The sequence below is a fragment of the Pelobates fuscus genome, chromosome 10 (assembly GCF_036172605.1).
Source record: "Pelobates fuscus isolate aPelFus1 chromosome 10, aPelFus1.pri, whole genome shotgun sequence".
Taxonomy (NCBI): Eukaryota; Metazoa; Chordata; class Amphibia; order Anura; family Pelobatidae; genus Pelobates; species Pelobates fuscus.
Genome location: NC_086326.1, coordinates 700847 through 722710, shown reverse-complemented (window position 1 = coordinate 722710; position 21864 = coordinate 700847). Strand labels below are relative to the sequence as shown.

Genomic DNA, 21864 nt, shown 5'->3' with positions numbered 1-21864 from the left:
AGTACCGCCGGACCTCCTGGGCTGCAAGCCGTTACGGCGTTCTATGCCGCCGCAACGGCTTTAAAGCCCATTAAAGCCGCGACGGCATAGAACGCCGTAACGGCGTTAAGGGGTTAAAAATGAAAGTTTCAATTTCTGCAAAAATCTGTTAAAATCATCAATTGCAGTTTTAGTTCACTGAAAGTCAGCAAAGTTTCGTTTAAATGGATTGGTTGTCTCGGAATAAAAAACAAACCATAAAAAAACAAAACAAAGTTATTCTAAGTAAGCCTTTCATTGTGACAATCAGCCTGGCACCTGATGATACTGTGTACCTATCCCGAGCATTGGGGACTGACAGAAAAGATATAGTACGAGGACCCAATTTTGCTGACCTAAAATGTGACAATTCTCTTTTCATAAATGATCTGCAATGTGTTTATTATACATGTTATGGGGGTCACACATACATTAGGTGCGGGAACATATGAAGAACATAGAACATAGAGAAGTTATATTGTAAAGATAAGATACAGTTGGTATAGGTAGCTGGATGGGAAGTTAATCTAGAGCTGGAAGCTTGGAGTACTCAACCCTAACTATAAGGAGCATATATTATTTTATTATTATTATATTTATATAGCGCCAACAAATTATGTAGTGCTTTACAATGGGTGGACTAACAAACATGTCATTGTAACCAGACAAGTTGGACACAAAAAAAGTTGTTGAGGGCCCTGCTCAGTGAGTTTACATGCTAGAGGGAGTGGGGTATAGTGACACTGTAACAGAGGGATTGAGGCCCTGCTCAGTGAGTTTACATGTTAGAGGGAGTGGGGTATAGTGACACAGTAACAGAGGGATTGAGGGCCCTGCTCAGTGAGTTTACATGTTAGAGGGAGTGGGGTATAGTGACACAGTAACAGAGGGATTGAGGGCCCTGCTCAATGCGTTTACATGTTAGAGGGAGTGGGGTATAGTGACACAGTAATAGAGGGATTGAGGGCCCTGCTCAGTGAGTTTACATGTTAGAGGGAGTGGGGTATAGTGACACAGTAACAGAGGCATTGGGGGCCTGCTCAGTGAGTTTACATGTTAGAGGGAGTGGGGTATAGTGACACAGTAACAGAGGGATTGAGGGCCCTGCTCAATGCGTTTACATGTTAGAGGGAGTGGGGTATAGTGACACAGTAATAGAGGGATTGAGGGCCCTGCTCAGTGAGTTTACATGCTAGAGGGAGTGGGGTATAGTGACACAGTAACAGAGGGATTGAGGGCCTGCTCAGTGAGTTTACATGTTAGAGGGAGTGGGGTATAGTAACACAGTAACAGAGGGATTGAGGGCCCTGCTCAGTGAGGCTACATGTTAGAGGGAGTGGGGTATAGTGACACAGTAACAGAGGGATTGAGGGCCCTGCTCAGTGAGTTTACATGTTAGAGGGAGTGGGGTATAGTGACACAGTAACAGAGGGATTGAGGCCCTGCTCAGTGAGTTTACATGTTAGAGGGAGTGGGGTATAGTGACACAGTAACAGAGGGATTGAGGGCCTGCTCAGTGAGTTTACATGTTAGAGGGAGTGAGGTATAGTGACACAGTAACAGAGGGATTGAGGGCCCTGCTCAGTGAGTTTACATGTTAGAGGGAGTGGGGTATAGTGACACAGTAACAGAGGGATTGAGGGCCTGCTCAGTGAGCTTACATGTTAGAGGGAGTGAGGTATAGTGACACAGTAACAGAGGGATTGAGGGCCCTGCTCAGTGAGTTTACATGCTAGAGGGAGTGGGGTATAGTGACACAGTAACAGAGGGATTGAGGCCCTGCTCAGTGAGTTTACATGTTAGAGGGAGTGGGGTATAGTGACACAGTAACAGAGGCATTGGGGGCCTGCTCAGTGAGTTTACATGTTAGAGGGAGTGGGGTATAGTGACACAGTAACAGAGGGATTGAGGGCCCTGCTCAATGCGTTTACATGTTAGAGGGAGTGGGGTATAGTGACACAGTAATAGAGGGATTGAGGGCCCTGCTCAGTGAGTTTACATGCTAGAGGGAGTGGGGTATAGTGACACAGTAATAGAGGGATCGAGGGCCCTGCTCAGTGAGTTTACATGCAAGAGGGAGTGGGGTATAGTGACACAGTAACAGAGGGATTGAGGGCCTGCTCAGTGAGTTTACATGTTAGAGGGAGTGGGGTATAGTAACACAGTAACAGAGGGATTGAGGGCCCTGCTCAGTGAGGCTACATGTTAGAGGGAGTGGGGTATAGTGACACAGTAACAGAGGGATTGAGGGCCCTGCTCAGTGAGTTTACATGTTAGAGGGAGTGGGGTATAGTGACACAGTAACAGAGGGATTGAGGCCCTGCTCAGTGAGTTTACATGTTAGAGGGAGTGGGGTATAGTGACACAGTAACAGAGGGATTGAGGGCCTGCTCAGTGAGTTTACATGTTAGAGGGAGTGAGGTATAGTGACACAGTAACAGAGGGATTGAGGGCCCTGCTCAGTGAGTTTACATGTTAGAGGGAGTGGGGTATAGTGACACAGTAACAGAGGGATTGAGGGCCTGCTCAGTGAGTTTACATGTTAGAGGGAGTGGGGTATAGTGACACAGTAACAGAGGGATTGAGGGCCCTGCTCAGTGAGTTTACATGCTAGAGGGAGTGGGGTATAGTGACACAGTAACAGAGGGATTGAGGCCCTGCTCAGTGAGTTTACATGTTAGAGGGAGTGGGGTATAGTGACACAGTAACAGAGGGATTGAGGGCCTGCTCAGTGAGTTTACATGTTAGAGGGAGTGAGGTATAGTGACACAGTAACAGAGGGATTGAGGGCCCTGCTCAGTGAGTTTACATGTTAGAGGGAGTGGGGTATAGTGACAGTAACAGAGGGATTGAGGGCCCTGCTCAGTGAGTTTATATGTTAGAGGGAGTGGGGTATAGTGACACAGTAACAGAGGGATTGAGGCCCTGCTCAGTGAGTTTACATGTTAGAGGGAGTGGGGTATAGTGACACAGTAACAGAGGGATTGAGGGCCTGCTCAGTGAGTTTACATGTTAGAGGGAGTGAGGTATAGTGACACAGTAACAGAGGGATTGAGGGCCCTGCTCAGTGAGTTTACATGTTAGAGGGAGTGGGGTATAGTGACAGTAACAGAGGGATTGAGGGCCCTGCTCAGTGAGTTTATATGTTAGAGGGAGTGGGGTATAGTGACACAGTAACAGAGGGATTGAGGGCCTGCTCAGTGAGTTTACATGTTAGAGGGAGTGAGGTATAGTGACACAGTAACAGAGGGATTGAGGGCCCTGCTCAGTGAGTTTATATGTTAGAGGGAGTGGGGTATAGTGACACAGTAACAGAGGGATTGAGGGCCCTGCTCAGTGAGTTTACATGTTAGAGGGAGTGGGGTATAGTGACAGTAACAGAGGGATTGAGGGCCCTGCTCAGTGAGTTTACATGTTAGAGGGATTGAGGGCCCTGCTCAGTGAGTTTACATGTTAGAGGGAGTGGGGTATAGTGACACAGTAACAGAGGGATTGAGGGCCCTGCGCAGTGAGTTTACATGTTAGAGGGAGTGGGGTATAGTGACACAGTTACAGAGGGATTGAGGGCCCTGCTTAGTGAGTTTACATGTTAGAGGGAGTGGGGTACAGTGACACAGTAACAGAGGGATTGAGGGCCCTGCTCAGTGAGTTTACATGTTAGAGGGAGTGGGGTATAGTGACACAGTAACAGAGGGATTGAGGGCCCTGCTCAATGAGTTTACATGCTAGAGGGAGTGGGGTATAGTGACAGTAACAGAGGGATTGAGGGCCCTGCTCAGCGAGTTTACATGTTAGAGGGAGTGGGGTATAGTGACACATAAACAAAGTGGTTGAGGGCCTTGCTCAATTAGTTTAAATGCTAGAGGGAGTGGGGGTATAGTGACACAGTAACAGAAGGATTGAGGGCCCTGCTCAGTGAGTTTACATGTTAGAGGGAGTGGGGTATAGTGACACAGTAACAGAGGGATTGAGGGCCCTGCTCATTGTGATTGTGATGACCACCTAGTAAGTCAAGGTTCATATTATAAATGGTCTTGCATAGAATAAAACTGCATTAAGTTTTCTATGAACTATTATCCATTTCTGAAAAGACATGATACCTGCATTCATACCTCACTCTACCTTGATACCTGTTTAATTATACCTCACTCTGCCTCAATACCTGTATTTATACCTCACTTTACCTTGATATATATTAAATTATACCTCACTCTACCTTGATACCTGTTTAATTATACCTCACTCTGCCTCAATACCTGTATTTATACCTCACTTTACCTTGATATATATTAAATTATACCTCACTCTACCTTGATACCTGTTTAATTATACCTCACTCTGCCTCGATACCTGTAGTTATACCTCACTCTACCTTGATACCTGCATTCATACCTCACGCTACCTTGATATCTGTTTAATTATACCTCACTCTGCCTCAATACCTGTATTTATACATATTAAATGATACATATACAATTATACCTCACTCTACCTTGATACATATTAAATTATACCTCACTCTACCTCGATACCTGTAGTTATACCTCACTCTACCTTGATACCTGTTTAATTATACCTCACTCTGCCTCGATACCTGTAGTTATACCTCACTCTACCTTGATACCTGTTTAATTATACCTCACTCTGCCTCGATACCTGTAGTTATACCTCACTCTACCTTGATACCTGTTTAATTATACCTCACTCTGCCTCGATACCTGTAGTTATACCTCACTCTACCTTGATACCTGTTTAATTATACCTCACTCTGCCTCGATACCTGTAGTTATACCTCACTCTACCTTGATACCTGCATTCAAACCTCATGCTACCTTGATATTGGTGTTTATACCTCACTCTACCTTGATACCTCGTCAGGATATTTATATCGGCAGACATTTTGTGCTATGATAGAAATTAAAAGTGTATATTGCCAGAGTCACTCCATTTTGCCATTTTCAGGCTAACAAAGATACATAATTTCTATCCTTTCTGTAACTAACCACTGAGCCTGAGCTAAGGAATGCATTATATAAACAAGTCAAGTGATAAGCAATGAAGCAGGGGGATGGAATGCTCTGTTTGAATGTTAATAGAATAGAAATAATTCTAAACACAGACATTAGTGACAGAGAAGACTAAATAATTAATTTTACTTTCTAAATTTTGCAAGGTCCCATTGTAAGTAAGGGGTGAAATTGAGTTTACAACTGTCAGTTTTAGAAATTACGATCAAAGTCGTTGCCACAAAGACTGAGGCAAACGCTTTGAACTGACAGCAAAATTTAAGTTGTGGTAGTCATATTAGATAAGCCAAATGACGTCAAAATCGTCATCAGGAAAAGTTAACTCTTTCCTGGATAGGAAGGTTTAGTGAGGCGAGACTGCCCTCTATGGACTGCAATATGCACTACCTGTATAGCAAGACTGGTTCATTTGCATATTCGGGTAGATTTGCATATTGCTAATTCTGCAGGCACGTGATATATTTTCTGTTAAATATTGTCTCCCCCACCCCTTTAAAAACATGCTATTATGTTATAATAAGTCACTGTATGTTGCCTGCTATGATTTCACGGTTTGTAATTTTATTGAGTTTTTACAGCAATGTTAATGTAATGACCATATGGGCTAGTCCCAAGTAAAATAAAGTTTTAGACAGTCCTTTTTGATCCCTCAAAAAGTAGCCTTGTCTTGTTATTGGAGGGAGCTGTTATAATCACACTGGGGATTGCTATGCTCTGCATACTCCCCTGAGCTTGAATCACTTAGCTCTTTTAAGAGCTGTTCCTGTTACGCTCTCATTGGAGAAGAGGTCTTTCCCACACAGTCCTGGATGCTGGAGGTTCATACAGCGACCCCTACTGGCCGGCACTGGTATTGCAGAATAATCTCTGTTTATACTGAGACTGACATTTGTATTGCCGGTATTACTGCAATACCGGTGTAACGGATCCACTGGCACCCCGACTGGGTACCTCCGTTACACATACAGGCCACACCCAGGGGGAGGCATAAAATAACCAATCACATACATGGTTCAGCCCACACATCCCCTCCCCTCAGATAACATTAAACCCAATTATCCGGTACACCTTTTCAGCCAAGTTCTGGATGTACCCCAAAAACAGGGGGTACACCTTTAAATCCAGCATCGCTGGATAGCCCTTATTCAGGGGGACAACATATTCAAAATTCAAGTCATTCGGATGAACGGTTCGGGAGATATGGGGTTCCAAAGATTTGACCGACCACATGGGTAAAGTATCCGAAAACAGTTCCATGCATTTTGGCCCTGCGGTCGGTCACAAACAAGGGAATGAAAACAGACGAATTGCCTGTGTTATAGAGCCTGGAGAGGGTTTGAATGAATTCCCTTGTTTGTGGTGTTCTTTCTACCGAACGGTGGGTCATTCGGTAGTTTCTATACGAATTTCTGGAAGTATGGAGGTCTCAGCGGGGTTTGCCTAGTCAAGTGTCCGATTTTAGTTCCAGACACTCGACGGCAAAACACCGCTGTTCGGTAGTTTAAGATGGCCGCCGCCACGTGTTCGTTTCCCGAATGGCGGCCACCCAGAGGACAAAGAATACATTACACTGATTGCCAATTACCCGTTTGCAACATTGTTGCAAACGGTAATTGGAGGCACACTTATTCCTGGGTGGTCTGGTTGTTCGGTAGTTTCACTCAATATACTGAATGGAGTGATTCTACCGAACAATCAGGTGAATGCTGCATACATATAACCCAGGTTAACTGAACACATAAATGCATACATGATATTAAAGGACTAAAGGCAGGATTACTGTAATATGCTCTACAGTCTTAAAGGTACAGTATCCCACAAGTCCCAATAGGTCCACGGATGGCCCTTAAAGGCCCAGTAGCAGTAATATAAACTATTACATGCCCAAATATAGTTTTTACAGTGCAATATGTCCAGGGGCCATAGTCGCAGGGCAGGAGGCTAGCAACCAGGCTTCTCCAGTTCTCAGTGGCGAGGTTGGTTTCGTCACATCTCTCCCCCTTTCCAAAAAGACTAACAGGGTACCTGACCTCCTGCCGGTCAGTGCCCTTGTTAGTCCAGCAGCCCACCCACAAAGCAGAAAAAACAGTACAGCCCACCCACAATAAATGGTTACTACACCTGGGTAGAGGAGAATCTTGTCCATGTCCAGGTGCCTCACCACGGCTGTGTGGGGGACCGGTAGGCTGCCTTGGTGGGTTGCTGAGTGGGCAGAGACCAGCGGTACTCTGTCCTGGTGCCAGCACTACCACCGGAGTAGTCTGGTTGGAGCCGGGTTGCTGGAGACGGACTGTCTCCCCCTTGGTTGCATAGCTCTGCTGCGGAATGGGGAGACCGGTTGTCTCCCCCTTGGATACACAGTTCTGTCGTGGGGGGTTAGGACCGACCATCCCTACCCCCTGTGTGGTAAGTGCAGAGACCACGGTCCCATCTGCACCGGTGGGGGGCTTACAGTCTCCCCCTGGTACATTAAACTGCCGCTGGGGAGAGGGGGTAACAGGCTCCTCTCCCACTAGAACACTCTGCCGCTGGGGAAAGGAGACTGGGCTCTCTATTCCCTGCACATTCCGGATCCGCCGCTGGGGAGAGGTGGTAGCAAGCTCCTCTCCCATACATACTTTCCGCCTTTGTGGAGGGAGACCGACTGTCTCTCCTCCCAATACAGTGTCCTGCTGCTGGGGAAAGGAGACTGGGCTCTCTATTCCTTGCTGGACACTCTGCCGCTGGGGAAAGGAGACTGGGCTCTCTATTCCCTGCATATCAATGATCCGCCGCTGGGGAGAGGTGGTAGCAAGCTCCTCTCCCATACATACTTCCATCATCTGTGGAGGGAGACCGACTGTCTCTTCTCCCAATACAGTGTCCTGCTGCTGGGGAAAGGAGACTGGGCTCTCTATTCCCTGCTGGACACTCTGCCGCTGGGGAAAGGAGACTGTGCTCTCTATTCCCAAAAAATCACGCTGCTGCTGGGGGGTAGGACCAACTACCTCTGCCCCCTGTAACTCAGCCTGCCGCTGGGGAGGGAGGACGCTGCTCTCCTCTCCCTGCACTTCACACTGCCTTCCCGGCATATCACTCTGCTGCTGGGGGGTAGGACCAACTACCTCTGCCCCCTGTAACTCAGCCTGCCGCTGGGGAGGGAGGACGCTGCTCTCCTCTCCCTGCACTTCACACTGCCTTCCCGGCATATCACTCTGCTGCTGGGGGGTAGGACCAACTACCTCTGCCCCCTGTAACTCAGCCTGCCGCTGGGGAGGGAGGACGCTGCTCTCCTCTCCCTGCACTTCACACTGCCTTCCCGACATATCACTCTGCTGCTGGGGGGTAGGACCAACTACCTCTGCCCCCTGTAACTCAGCCTGCCGCTGGGGAATGGAGACTGGGCTCCCAATTCCCTGCAGGACCGGTGGAGAGACCTCGGTCCCATCTCTACCGGCCACCTGGGGTTCTTCCCAGTAAATCTCTACAATATCTTCCCAGCGGAAGGGGTCTGGATCTGGGTCTGTCACCTTACTCTCCTGCTGAGCCTTCCCAATGAAGTGGAAGAGATCTTGGTAGTTTTGCTCCAGTTCCCACTCCAGGGTTGCTAGGTGAGCCAGGTCTTGCTCTACCTCATGGGGGTCATCCCACTCATGCCTAGCCTCCCTCTCATAGAAAAGGTCCTGCAGTCTGGTTTGCGCAGGGCTCCCGAAGCCAGGCTCTGCAAAGGACTCCCATAACAAGCCAGGACCATCAAATTCTTCTCCCTCTGGCTTGTCATGTTCGGCTGTCCAGGGTATATACTGTGCCATATACCACCAGAGCGCCTGGTAGGCATCCTCCAGCCATAGCTCCTGCCATACCCGGTGCTCTAGTTCCTTCACCCATCCCTTCAGTGGCTGCTCTCCCAGGAAGGGCATCCGCAGTGCCAGTCGTGTCTGCCATCGCTGCTCTTCACTGGGGAGACTCTTGCCCCGCTGGTACTGTACGTTATCCAGGGCCTGGTACCAGATGCCTTTCATTAATGCATCCCGGTCATCCATGTCACCCTCATTGTACTCCACTGCTGGTTCCATCCTGGTGCTGTCAGGGTCGCTGTACTCAGACATGCGTTGCCCTCAAATTGTAAAAATCCAAAGCAATGGTGTTCTGTAGCTGTCCTTCTGGCTGTAGGAACGATCCCGCCGCTTGCCACCAATTGTAACGGACCGTTTCAGCATATGAGGGGTTAAAATCCGTTTAGGCGATAATCCCCTTTTCTCAGAAAGGCACAGCTACTGCAGAACATCAAAACTCACGGATTGGATATAGGTGAATGCATCAAACTCCCGAACTGCATACCAGGGAATAAGATAGCACTCCAAGCTGGAACCTCACGAATAGCTGCTAGCAGATGAATAGGAAAAGCAGACATCAGCTTACACTCCTAGCAGTCAATCTCCAACAGCATACAGTGAATCCCCCCAAGAACGAGACAAGGCTCCGTGTTGAAGGTCAAGCAGTGGTCTGAGGTGCTGGGGCACCCAGCCTGGTTTTTATTACATGAGTACACATACAGGCCACACCCAGGGGGAGGCATAAAATAACCAATCACATACATGGTTCAGCCCACACATCCCCTCCCCTCAGATAACATTAAACCCAATTATCCGGTACACCTTTTCAGCCAAGTTTTGGATGTACCCCCAAAACAGGGGGTACACCTTTAAATCCAGCATCGCTGGATAGCCCTTATTCAGGGGGACAACATATTCAAAATTCAAGTCATTCGGATGAACGGTTCGGGAGATATGGGGTTCCAAAGATTTGACCGACCGCATGGGTAAAGTATCCGAAAACAGTTCCATGCATTTTGGCCCTGCGGTCGGTCACAAACAAGGGAATGAAAACAGACGAATTGCCTGTGTTATAGAGCCTGGAGAGGGTTTGAATGAATTCCCTTGTTTGTGGTGTTCTTTCTACCGAACGGTGGGTCATTCGGTAGTTTCTATACGAATTTCTGGAAGTATGGAGGTCTCAGCGGTGTTTGCCTAGTCAAGTGTCCGATTTTAGTTCCAGACACTCGACGGCAAAACACCGCTGTTCGGTAGTTTAAGATGGCCGCCGCCACGTGTTCGTTTCCCGAATGGCGGCCACCCAGAGGACAAAGAATACATTACACTGATTGCCAATTACCCGTTTGCAACATTGTTGCAAACGGTAATTGGAGGCACACTTATTCCTGGGTGGTCTGGTTGTTCGGTAGTTTCACTCAATATACTGAATGGAGTGATTCTACCGAACAATCAGGTGAATGCTGCATACATATAACCCAGGTTAACTGAACACATAAATGCATACATGATATTAAAGGACTAAAGGCAGGATTACTGTAATATGCTCTACAGTCTTAAAGGTACAGTATCCCACAAGTCCCAATAGGTCCACGGATGGCCCTTAAAGGCCCAGTAGCAGTAATATAAACTATTACATGCCCAAATATAGTTTTTACAGTGCAATATGTCCAGGGGCCATAGTCGCAGGGCAGGAGGCTAGCAACCAGGCTTCTCCAGTTCTCAGTGGCGAGGTTGGTTTCGTCACACTCCTGTTATACTAAACAGAACCCCCACATTCAACCCATCCCCAGATGGCTTGGATCTGAGCGCTCAACATATCCAAACAGCGTTTAGATGCCACAAACACAGTTCAAACGCCATGGGGTTTAAGTTTCGTATGGGCTGATGAGAGGGCCCATAATCCTGGGGCAGCCCAATAACCCACAGTATGCCCAAATACCGTGCATAAAGGGCCAAATCGCCCAGGGACCGTAGTCACAGGGTAAGAGGCAGGCAAGCAGCCCCCTCCAAACCACAGTGGCGAAGTGGCTTTCGCTACAACCGGCACCAGCTAGGCAGCCTCAAATACCTGAGAAATACTTCTAAGAAATACCTGGCAACCCTAATTGTAGTGTGTGTGTAAAAAAACAAACACAAAATAAATAAAATAAATCAATGGCCCTATTTAATGGGCTTGGGCCTGGAGCTGCAGCTCCATCAGCCCCTACGTTAATCCGGTCTTGCCTACGAATAAACTATATGTGGGATAGGACCAGATGTGGGCGAGAAATTATACAGACCCCTTTAGCTACCCCAGTAAAATGAAATGAAGAGAACTCAATGAAGCTTTATTTCCCCAAATTGGCTGTCTTACCTGTTTCATAATAGTCCCAAACATAGGCAGAGCTAGACTTCACGTTGAGCACGCGGCTACCCATTTCTACTTTGAATGAGAATGATTTTGTGTCCTTAGATATCTATGGGATAATAATAGAGTTATGAAGATAAATAGTTATGGGTTACAGTGAAAGAAACACATAGCCAGACATATTTTACATTGTAACTGTGACAGACCTCGTTCCGTTACAGAGACAGTATACAAAACGTCTACAGTTCCCATAAAATAGTGCTCATCATAGGATGAGTAAAGTATTCAGGTTCTGCGGGGGCTGAGTCAGACATGGGATGAGTTGTAATGTGAAATAGAACTTACAATAAGTGAAATTTCACACAGCATTAAAACTCTCACAAACAAATTGCTTCTTAACTTTAAAGGGACACTATAGTCACCAGAACAACTACAGCTTATTGAATTTGTTCTGGTGAGTAGAATCATTCCCTTCAGGCTTTTTGCTGTAAACACTGTCTTTTCAGAGAAAATGCAGTGTTTACATTACAGCCTAGTGATAACGTCACTGACCACTCATCAGATGGCTGTTAGAGATCCTTCCTGGGTCATGGCTGCCTAAAATGCATCCAAACATTCAGTATCTCCTCCCTCTGCATGCAGACACTGAACTTTCCTCATAGAGATTCATTGATTCAATTCATCTCTATGAGGAGATGCTGATTGGCCAGGGCTGTGTTTGAATCATGCTGGCTCTGCCCCTGATCTGCCTCCTTGTCAGTCTCAGCCAATCCTATGGGGAAGCACTGTGATTGGATCAGACTACCACTTCTGATGATGTCAGCAGACTGCTTGTTTTTATTTTGAGTCTAACAGCATGCAGAGTTACAGCTTCTGGCTTGAATACAGTAAGATTTTTTTATATTTAGGGGGCATGAGGGGCTATATGGTGGTTTTAACACTATAGGGTCAGGAAAACATGTTTAATAGTGATCCTTTAACCCCTTAAGGACCAAACTTCTGGAATAAAAGGGAATCATGACATATCACACATGTCATGTGTCCTTAAGGGGTTAAACATTGTTTTTAAAACATGACAGGAAATATTGGTGGAACGACAGCTGAGAGTTTTCCTCCTTGTCTTATGTATATGGCAGACCTGACTAATAGCTGGAGTTATCAAGCTACACCCACAGGGGAATCGGCAGATAATGGGCACAGCTGGTTAACAAGTGGGTTAACTTGTCCCAATGCCCAAAATGTAAACAGATTATGTATTTATCTTAACATTGAGAATCCTTTCAATAACAGTGCAGCACAGCGTACAGAAATGTTATCGCCCAGACTGTGGGGATGGATAATGGAACCATTAACCCTTTAACACGGTGCCCAATAGTCCAGCTACAGTAACACCAAGCCAGACAGTTTAATCGTAAAATCCATTGAAAACATTATTAGTGGTTTGGACATCAAATACACTAAGAGTCAAAAACTTTCTGTTACCCTGTGATATTTATTCAATCAATACGTAATTTTGGTTCCAGATGATGAAATTAGATTATGAAATGGCATTGAAAGGACTTTAAATCTGATTTACACAATAGATTTGAGATGTTCTCTCATAATTGTGTGACCAGATCAGATGTTGGCATTCTACAAAATACAGGTTATGAGAATTATAGAAAGAATGAAAACAAAAAGCCAGAAAAAAATGGTGATATGAGTTCACTAACCGATGGGAAATAAAAATACAGATGGCCATTTTTCTCCTCGGACTCAGAAATGATGTTCGATTGTTTGAGCTGTAAAAGAATATAAGATGAAGCAATCTTAATACTGACAAAGTAAGCCACCCCTTGTATCAGACTGTGTGTGTATCTGTGCCAGTAGGTATGTAACAATAAGTGTATCTGTGTCAGTATGTGTGTGTATCTGTGACAGTGTGTGTGTCTGTGTCACTATGTGTGTGTGTATCTGTGACTGTGTGTGTGTCTGTGTCACTATATGTGTGTATCTTTGTCAGTGTGTATGTATCACTATATGTATATGTGTCAGTATGTGTGTGTATCTGTGTCAGTATGTGTCTATCAATATGTGTATCTGTGTCAGTATGTGTGTATCTGTGTTATTATTTGTGTGTATCTGTGTCAGTATGTGTGTATCTGTGTTATTATTTGTGTGTATCTGTGTCAGTATGTGTCTATCAATATGTGTATCTGTGTCAGTATGTATGTATCTGTGTTATTTGTGTGTATCTGTGTCAAAATGTATGTATCAATATGTTTATGCTCATTTTTGGTATTGAAGAGGTTAAGTGGTAAGTATTGCATTTAGCATATGTATCACCAATGTTAAAATTAGTGTGGCACCCACCGATATTGGGATACCTTAATGCAGTGGTGAATTTATAGATGGTAAGACCATATGGTGTGACCAATCCCCCATTTTTATTTACTTAGATAGGTGATTGTAGCCTTTTATGATTAAAATAGTATTTCACTTTTATACTTAAGCCCTTTGAGGGTTAGAAGATCTTTAAATTTGAAACTGTGTTGTCCACCCTGGGTACTTACCTCTCTGAGTGACATATAATCTGCTTTGAATCCAGAAAGCATTTTACAGTCAATGATGGCCATATTGGAGGCATTTCGCTTTCCTTGATACCTTAAGCATAACAGGAGAAAAAAGAAAAACACTATTTAGGATGAAAGTGGTGTTGAAAAGCATTTGTCTTTCACCTTTTTCTGCAGATGCTTGCAAACGATGCATATACCTTTTTAATTAAATATAGATTTCACGTTGTATTTATTATTTTTATTTTCGTTGCCATATTAGTTCTTGCAATAAGTCTAAAATGTGTTGAAGACCATCTGGATGAGGTATATATTATGGGTGTCATAGGTGTTTCTCTATTTCTGTTGATGACATCATTATCTCCCATCACCCCAAGTCTGCTGCCTCGGAGTTACACTTTACCCTACCACAATCACCTACACAATATTTCTGCACACTGCCGTCACTAAGCAACTCATCCACTGCCTTGTTATTTCTTGTCTTGGCTACTGTAATAACCTGCTAACTGTCCTTCCTCTATCCCACCTCTTCCTCTTCAGTCCATATTAATACTATGCCAGGCTAATCCACCTTATCGGTCTTTTCATATCTTCTGCACTTCTCTTCGAGTCCCTTCACCGGCTTCCCATTAACAGCAGAATTAAACTCCACATTGTCACCCTGACCTACAAATCTCTTACTAACGCTGCTCCCCACTACCAGTACTCACTAAATAACAAATACACTGCAGCCCACTCACTGAGATCTAACAATGACCCAGTCCTTGCATCTCCTTGTACCACGTCATCCCATGCTAGACTGATGGACTTCTCACATGTGGTGCCAACTCTCTAGAACGCACGTCCCTGTGCGGTCAGGTGCCTAGATTTGCCTTTCCTTTAAGAGCTTTCTAAAGACATTATTGTTCAGAGAAGCTGACCACTCAACTCTATAAGTAACACATTTCACTTACCCAATAAATGCCCTCATCTCATACAAAGCCCTAAATTTTATTTTATTGGCTAACATGGGCCATGGGATTCCATGTTTGCGTGTCCTTTAACCTGGCCGAAGGCGGGATTACTTAACCCCGTGTATAAACAGCGGTTGACGTCCATTATCCGCCGCGCCTGAGGTCAGTGTTTATGATTGTTAGCATGACCGTACCGATTGGACGCAGTCACGTGTGCTCCCATGCCAGGAGCCATTACAACCGCAGCTACGGATAGCACTTTACCACGTACCTGACTGTCACGTTAACTGTAAAGATGACTGCCACGCCATTCAGGCAGTCTTTGGCAGATGTGGTCACAGACAATGCAAAAGCAGAATTTTCCTTTGGCACTGGGATATTGTATCGGACCGTGCTCTATGAATAGAAAATACTCATTAATTGCTAATCTAGCATGTTTTACTCCATAAAGGGAAAGAGATTACAAAAGGCTTAGTGTGCAATTTTGGCTTTAACCAAACAGGTAGCTGACAGATGTAAATTTTACCTAACGTCCTGATACTTATTTTGACGTTAAAGAGGTAAATGGACCCTGCTGGGGTACGGAAATTTGAGCAATGACAATCTGATCTAATTTTTTCAGCATCAAAAAGCAAAAGCTATAAACTGACTGAGATCTTTTTTTCAATGTACCCTATAAAGTAGCGGCCATTTCCCAACTGGAAAATCTCACCAGTACCGACTCCAAATTACGAGCTGGTGTTATTATCAAAGGACAACTGTCACCTCAAAAATATTTGCTATAAAAATCATTTCATTAAGTATTAAAAGGAAATAAATTAATTTTTTTAATGAAATATATGTCAAAAATTTGAAAAACTCATGCATGTCTTTACATGACAAGATCCTTCAGCCATATACGAGCACCTTGGCTCAGACAGTGTTTGAAAACCAGCAGTTAGTCTCTATGGTCTTCTCAGCTCCACTCTCTGAACAGAAACCAGGAAGACCATAGAGACTGAGCACAGAGACTGAGCACAGAGACTGAGCATAGAGACTGAGCACAGAGACTGAGCACAGAGACTGAGCACAGAGACTGAGCACAGAGACTGAGCACAGAGACTGAGCACAGAGACTGAGCACAGAGACTGAGCATAGAGACTGAGCATAGAGACTGAGCATAGAGACTGAGCACAGAGACTGAGCACAGAGACTGAGCATAGAGACTGAGCATAGAGACTGAGCATAGAGACTGAGCACAGAGACTGAGCATAGAGACTGAGCATAGAGACTGAGCATAGAGACTGAGCACAGAGACTGAGCATAGAGACTGAGCATAGAGACTGAGCATAGAGACTGAGCACAAAGACTGAGCACGTATATGGCTGAAGGATCATATAATAAAAATAGGGACGAGTTCCTCCTCTTCTTTAAATTTTTTATTTCCTTTTAATACTTGATAAATTAATATATACGATATTTTGTTGTTATTTATCCATTAACAGCTAATTACCTCTTGGTTTCCTACCTTGACGTTATGTTTTATCGAGAGCCCTTAACTCTCAATTTTTAAAACGTACCCCTGCGTGGATGAAAAAAATTAACATGTACATCTATACACATTACTATGCAAGTCTTTTGAAAAGTAAGTAGTGTTTACACACTGCCTCCACCCTCCTCACTCCAGGACCGACTGCACTGAGTGTCTTCTCAGCTCACAGAGTGAGTTTCCATGGAGATGATGCATTGCATTGGCTTGGGCTGTTGTCGATTTTGCTCCATATCAGTTTGAAGATTGAAGACTCACCAGCCGCCCCATAAACTTGTCAGGGTACCTGTCGTTAGTACACAGGCAGGGATCCAGCCAGTGAGTCTCCCACTTGATGGGGACACTCCCTGCTCCCATCTCGGCCATTCAAACGCCGGCTGTCCCTGACTATACTCTGTCCTTTCCTACGTTAGTCCGGCCATTCTAAGGCCCGGTAAACATACTTCTATTTGCACTCTGCATTTTGGATCCCTGTGTCGATCCTGACAAAACTATGGAAAACAGGTACCAGCTGGCAAACACAGTGCCCAGCTCAGTAAGTGTAAAAAAAAAGAGTCATGAAATCAGATACTAGTGATATTCTACTGATATGCAGTTTATTTTACGTAGAAATATAATAAATACTTGGTGTTTTCAAAAGATATTACTCTATGTTTTTGCTAAATCTCTCCGAGCCCACCCTCTTCTGTCTTACTTATATCTGGGACATTCTGCTGACAGAATACATAAGGGAAGAGGACCAGATAGACAATATAATCCATAAGAGATGTGATTATATCAGCCTGTAATAGAGAGCTTTGTGAAGACTGCTTCCTGCCCAGATTTTAGCCATCACTTTGGGTTCAGAGCACATTCTCTTCTACCATTTTATTGTAGAGCAAGAAAAATAAATATAATTAGAATGTTAAATAAATAAATGTTCTGACATAGCTATTGTCACATTTTTATATCCAGAAAAGCCTATTGATTTATCTAGATCAGAGCCACGTGATAAATAAATATACTACCAAAATCTGTTATTTTAACAGTAATCATTCTGATAAATAAATTCTACCCAAATATTTTACAATTAAGAAGCGAGAATCTGAGAGGCACATTTGTTCCATCACTACCTGTACAAGGCAGCATCCGCTTCCACCGACCACTATGTCATATTGCCCATTCACACTTGGCAAGGGTTGTCTTTGGACAACTAACCGGTTTTCTTGGTTCACGTCAATTTGGGCTATTTTCCTATTTCTTGAATTTACTTGCACAGTATTGTGGCTGTTAGGGGTGAATATGTGTTTAGCAAACTCTGCAAGAGCCTGTAAAGCAACCACTGTGTCCTGAAAGATAAAAACATAATTAGCAGATCTTCATTGTGGACCTCCTCGAAGTGGACCTCTCTATGGATCAAAGAAGGACCACAGAGATCTGAATTCAGCAGTCACTAGGGTTATTTAAATAACAAGAAATCACATAGTGGGTTTAATTTATCTAAATAATGAGCTGATATCATACCCATGTGTGAGTGAAAGCTGAGTGTAGCAGTGATCCGTTTACTTTACGAAACAGTGAAAGAACTGAAATACAGACAAAGGTGCAACATTGTCCAAGACTGGGATTCTTTATTAACGGGAAATACTTGAGCAGAGATTTTATCAGCAAATAACGTAAAGCCCTTAATATATATATAGCTTGAGGCAGAGATATGGTGCTATAACATTACAATACAAAATTGGTAACTTATGGATGATAATGTTTATGAATTCTGTCTGGAATTACAAAACAGTTTTCAAAGTAATCACAGTCCAAAATTCAGGGACCACTTAACTACTGTTAACTCTGCTGAAGTCAGAAACATTTTCAAAAGAAAACTAGGTTGTGATTAACTCTTTAATCTCATCATGTCGAGCTGGATAGACAGATATTGCAATGTTTACAACAGGAAAAATGGAAAAATTGCAGGATTAAACAAAATACAAGAATGTGACACTTTCTACAGAAGGAAAAAAAATACTTCAGAGAGTAGGAAATGTAGGCATATACTCATAAATCACTTAGTTTTTTCTTTAACAGGAATAGTTATCTTCAAGCAGAGAAGGTAGAGATCTTAGATATCTAAGGGCAGACATATTGCGTTCTAATCCCTGCTAATTTACACAAGACAAACTAGATAAATATACAATTAATTAGCTGCTACTATCATTATTATTATATTATTTATATAGCACCAGCTAATTCCGTAGCGCTGCACAGTGGATCTACCATCATTATCTTTATTTGTGTCTGATATTACCTGTGTTGAGCGGAAGCTCCCATACGAGTTCTGTTGCTGGACGAGAAACCTTGAGATCTCAGCCATGGTGTTCTTATCTTCCTGGGTAACAGAGCGGCCCATGGTGTGCGCCAATAAAACATAGGCTGCTGTCTCCACTTCTTGTGAGGCAAGGGGACTGGGGAAGAATTGAGCACGCTCTAACACTGGCACGCCATCCCGCTCCCAATGGATTGTGCCACCTGAGGGGAAGGGCAACAAGATTAGGCTCAGGTTGTGGCTTTACAATCCTGGCAGGAGATGAAATGGTCTCAAGAAAGAACAAGGAGGACATTTGAAAACCAATAGGAAAGTGAAGGAGAAGATATTAACCCCTTAAGGACACATGACGTGTCTGACACGTCATGATTCCCTTTTATTCCAGAAGTTTGGTCCTTAAGGGGTTAATGAGGAGAGCAATGCAGTAGATCTGGGTGTCCAAACTTGACTCTATTTTTTTTTTGTTGACTAGACTTTCAAGAATACTCTGTCAGCCACCCACTAACCAAGGTTTGATTCACCTAACATTAACTGACAGGTCTCAAAGCCACAAGGAAGAGCTAGGGTGGATACATGGAGAATTTGTAAGTATATTGTGGCGAACAGGACCTCGCCACAGGTTTTTGGAGGGGCCTGCTTGCCAGCTGTCACGTATTCATCCGCACATAAAAATGTGGTTAATGGCATTTACTATCCTGACTGGAAAAGTTGTGCTGAGCAGCAATCATGCACATGGAAACCTGGTAATAACTTTTGGGGTCAATGGCCGGTCATGGCCAATCAAATCCACAGGAGGGTTTGTGCTCAGCAGCAATCAAGCACATGTAAACCTGGTGATTGCCTTTGGGGGTCAAAGGCCGGTTACAGCCAATCGGATCCACAGGAGGGGTATTTAGGCCCAGTTTTCCTCTTGCTCATTGCCCTGTCGTGGTTTCATGCTTATGGTTATCCTAGAGTGCGTTCCTGATCTTGATTTTCTGGTATTTGACTTTGGCTTTGTTTTGACTTCCCTGATATCTAGATATCCTTTACATTTTTGCTTTCCCTCATCTTTGTGTCTGATTCTGTGTCCCTGACCTCGGCTAGTGTTTTGACTATTCTTGGAGACGTTAAGTCCGGCCATTCTAAGGTCCGGTTATACGTTATCCTTAGTCCTAGGTGTGACACAGTACTGCGTGCTGGATAAACTTGTAATCCTGACACCAGCCTCCTGCCAAGAGACTATGGGCCAGGTCAGAGACTGTAAAGACCCATATTTTATTCCCCTTGGTTACCCTGGCTCAGCACTTTTCATAGAACCGAACGCTAGCTCCCTGCCGGGCATTCGCATGGACCAAAACCGCAAATAGACTTCATGGGGACTTAGCCGCGAATGCCCTGGAACTATTTTCGGTATAAAAACTTCACGGTTCCCGGTCGGTCCCCAGCGGCACTTAGACTCGATTCTACGAAACTGTTTTCGGCAGGAATACTTTGTGGTTCCCGGTCGGCCAAAACTATGATTTCCATGAATTTTCCATGAAAACGCCTGAAGCTATCGGTGTGATCTTTGGATATGTTGTTCGCCTAGATCGGGGCTATCAGGGGATGTAACTTTTGTTGGGGTTTTGTATGTCTTAAAGGTACTTTTGGGATTTTATAAAAATTTGTGTTTTTTTTGTGCCTGGAGATAATTTAGTTAGTACAGTTCCTGACTCAATTATCTCCCAGGCAGAGTGGATAATTATGTATGGGAGTGTCCTGTTCTTGAACAACTTTGTCATTGGTTTATAACATTGCACTGTAGTCTTCCATCAGGTCCAGGTGGGAGTACCCCTTGTATGGGAATGGTCATAAAAGTCCAAGTGTGGTCTTGTTAAAATTAGTTCACTTCACCCTCAACACAGAGCCTCGTCTCGTGATTGTAGGGAACAGCTATACCAGCTATATCAGCTATACCTGCATCAGATTACTATGCTGGCTATAATCACTAGCTCTTGTAAAAGCTACACACCTATACCTCTGGAGGCGGAGAGGTCCACCCAATGGAAGCTGGATCCTTGTCTTAGGTCCAGGGTTGGTGGAAGACAGCGAGACCCCAGCCAAGCTGTGGCGGCTACGGGGCTACAGTGCTTATGGTGTCTGGTGCAATCCTTATAGTACTCAAGGCAACCAGGAAGCAGCGATTGGTGGAGGCACCAAGTCGGGGTGCCAGGCGGTCCATCACATATAGTAACACTGATCTTTAACATACCTTGCTTAACATACATGCTACCAGTTGCCTTGAGGTTGTAAAACTAAATAAAGTCTACATACCTTAGCCCCACTTTTCAGATGGACTGCTTAATGCAATATATATTTACATAAGGCATTTTTTTTATTTTTTTTATTGTGGATCATAAGCTCGATGGAAAAATTCATCATGGTCTGTAATTATTTTATTGGCTTTAATGACCTGTATTAACTTCAGATAAAGTAATGAACTTTTATATTTAATAATTTGAAAATGCTGAAAATAACAGATTTATTTGCAAATATTGAAGCAGAAATGTGAGTCACAAAAAACAAATAAATAAAAAAGTGAGTTTGCAGTGGCAATAAAAGTGAAGGAAGGCTGTAAAACCACGTAAACCAATGGAATATCCTTTTTTGTTTAATTAGTTTACATCGTGATTGCTCACTTTTTTTTTATAACTTGGACCAATTTTCTGCTAGTACATAAACATATGAGAAGGTGAGCATTGTGTGTCCCTCACAGACACAACACAAAGTCAGGAAAGTGGCACAAGGCAGATTTATTGTAGAAGAAGAATCACAATGTTTCGGCTCACGTAGGAGCCTTCATCAAGCTTGATAAAGTCTCCTATGTTGCATTCCATGCCAGACAATGCGATAGCATAGATTCTGAGATACAAATGTCTGGAAAGGACATTCCACCTTCATTCTTATTTTTTATAATATTTTTTTTTATAAATTCTAGACTTTCTATTACCCCACAAATATGCCAACAACGTTGGAAATTCCTTTAATAATTTTGTTTTCAAGTGAATACTTTTCATGAAGTATTTCATTTTAGGCATTATATATGATTTAAAGGAACACTATAGTCGCCTAAATGACTTTAGCTAAATAAAGCAGTTTTAGTGTATAGATCATTCCCCTGCAATTTCACTGCTCAATTCACTGTCATTTAGGAGTTAAATCACTTTGTTTCTGTTTATGCAGCCCTAGCCACACCTCCCCTGGCTATGATTGACAGAGCCTGCATAAAAAAAAAACTGGTTTCACTTTCAAACAGATGTAATTTACCTTAAATAATTGTATCTCAATCTCTAAATTGAACTTT

The 21864-nt window shown here is 43.8% G+C and overlaps 1 protein-coding gene across 1 annotated transcript in view; it reads right to left on the bottom strand.

The window, feature by feature from the left end:
* LOC134575542 (ovostatin-like) overlaps nt 1–21864 on the bottom strand; it is a 279761-nt gene that overhangs the window by 17617 nt on the left and 240280 nt on the right. The window contains exons 29-34 of the mRNA XM_063434840.1: nt 18522–18742; nt 17353–17568; nt 14984–15108; nt 13760–13850; nt 12920–12988; nt 11214–11316 (exon numbers count right to left, since the gene is read on the bottom strand). Of these exons, the coding sequence (XP_063290910.1) occupies nt 11214–11316; nt 12920–12988; nt 13760–13850; nt 14984–15108; nt 17353–17568; nt 18522–18742 (825 nt within the window). The remainder of the gene's footprint in view (nt 1–11213; nt 11317–12919; nt 12989–13759; nt 13851–14983; nt 15109–17352; nt 17569–18521; nt 18743–21864) is intronic.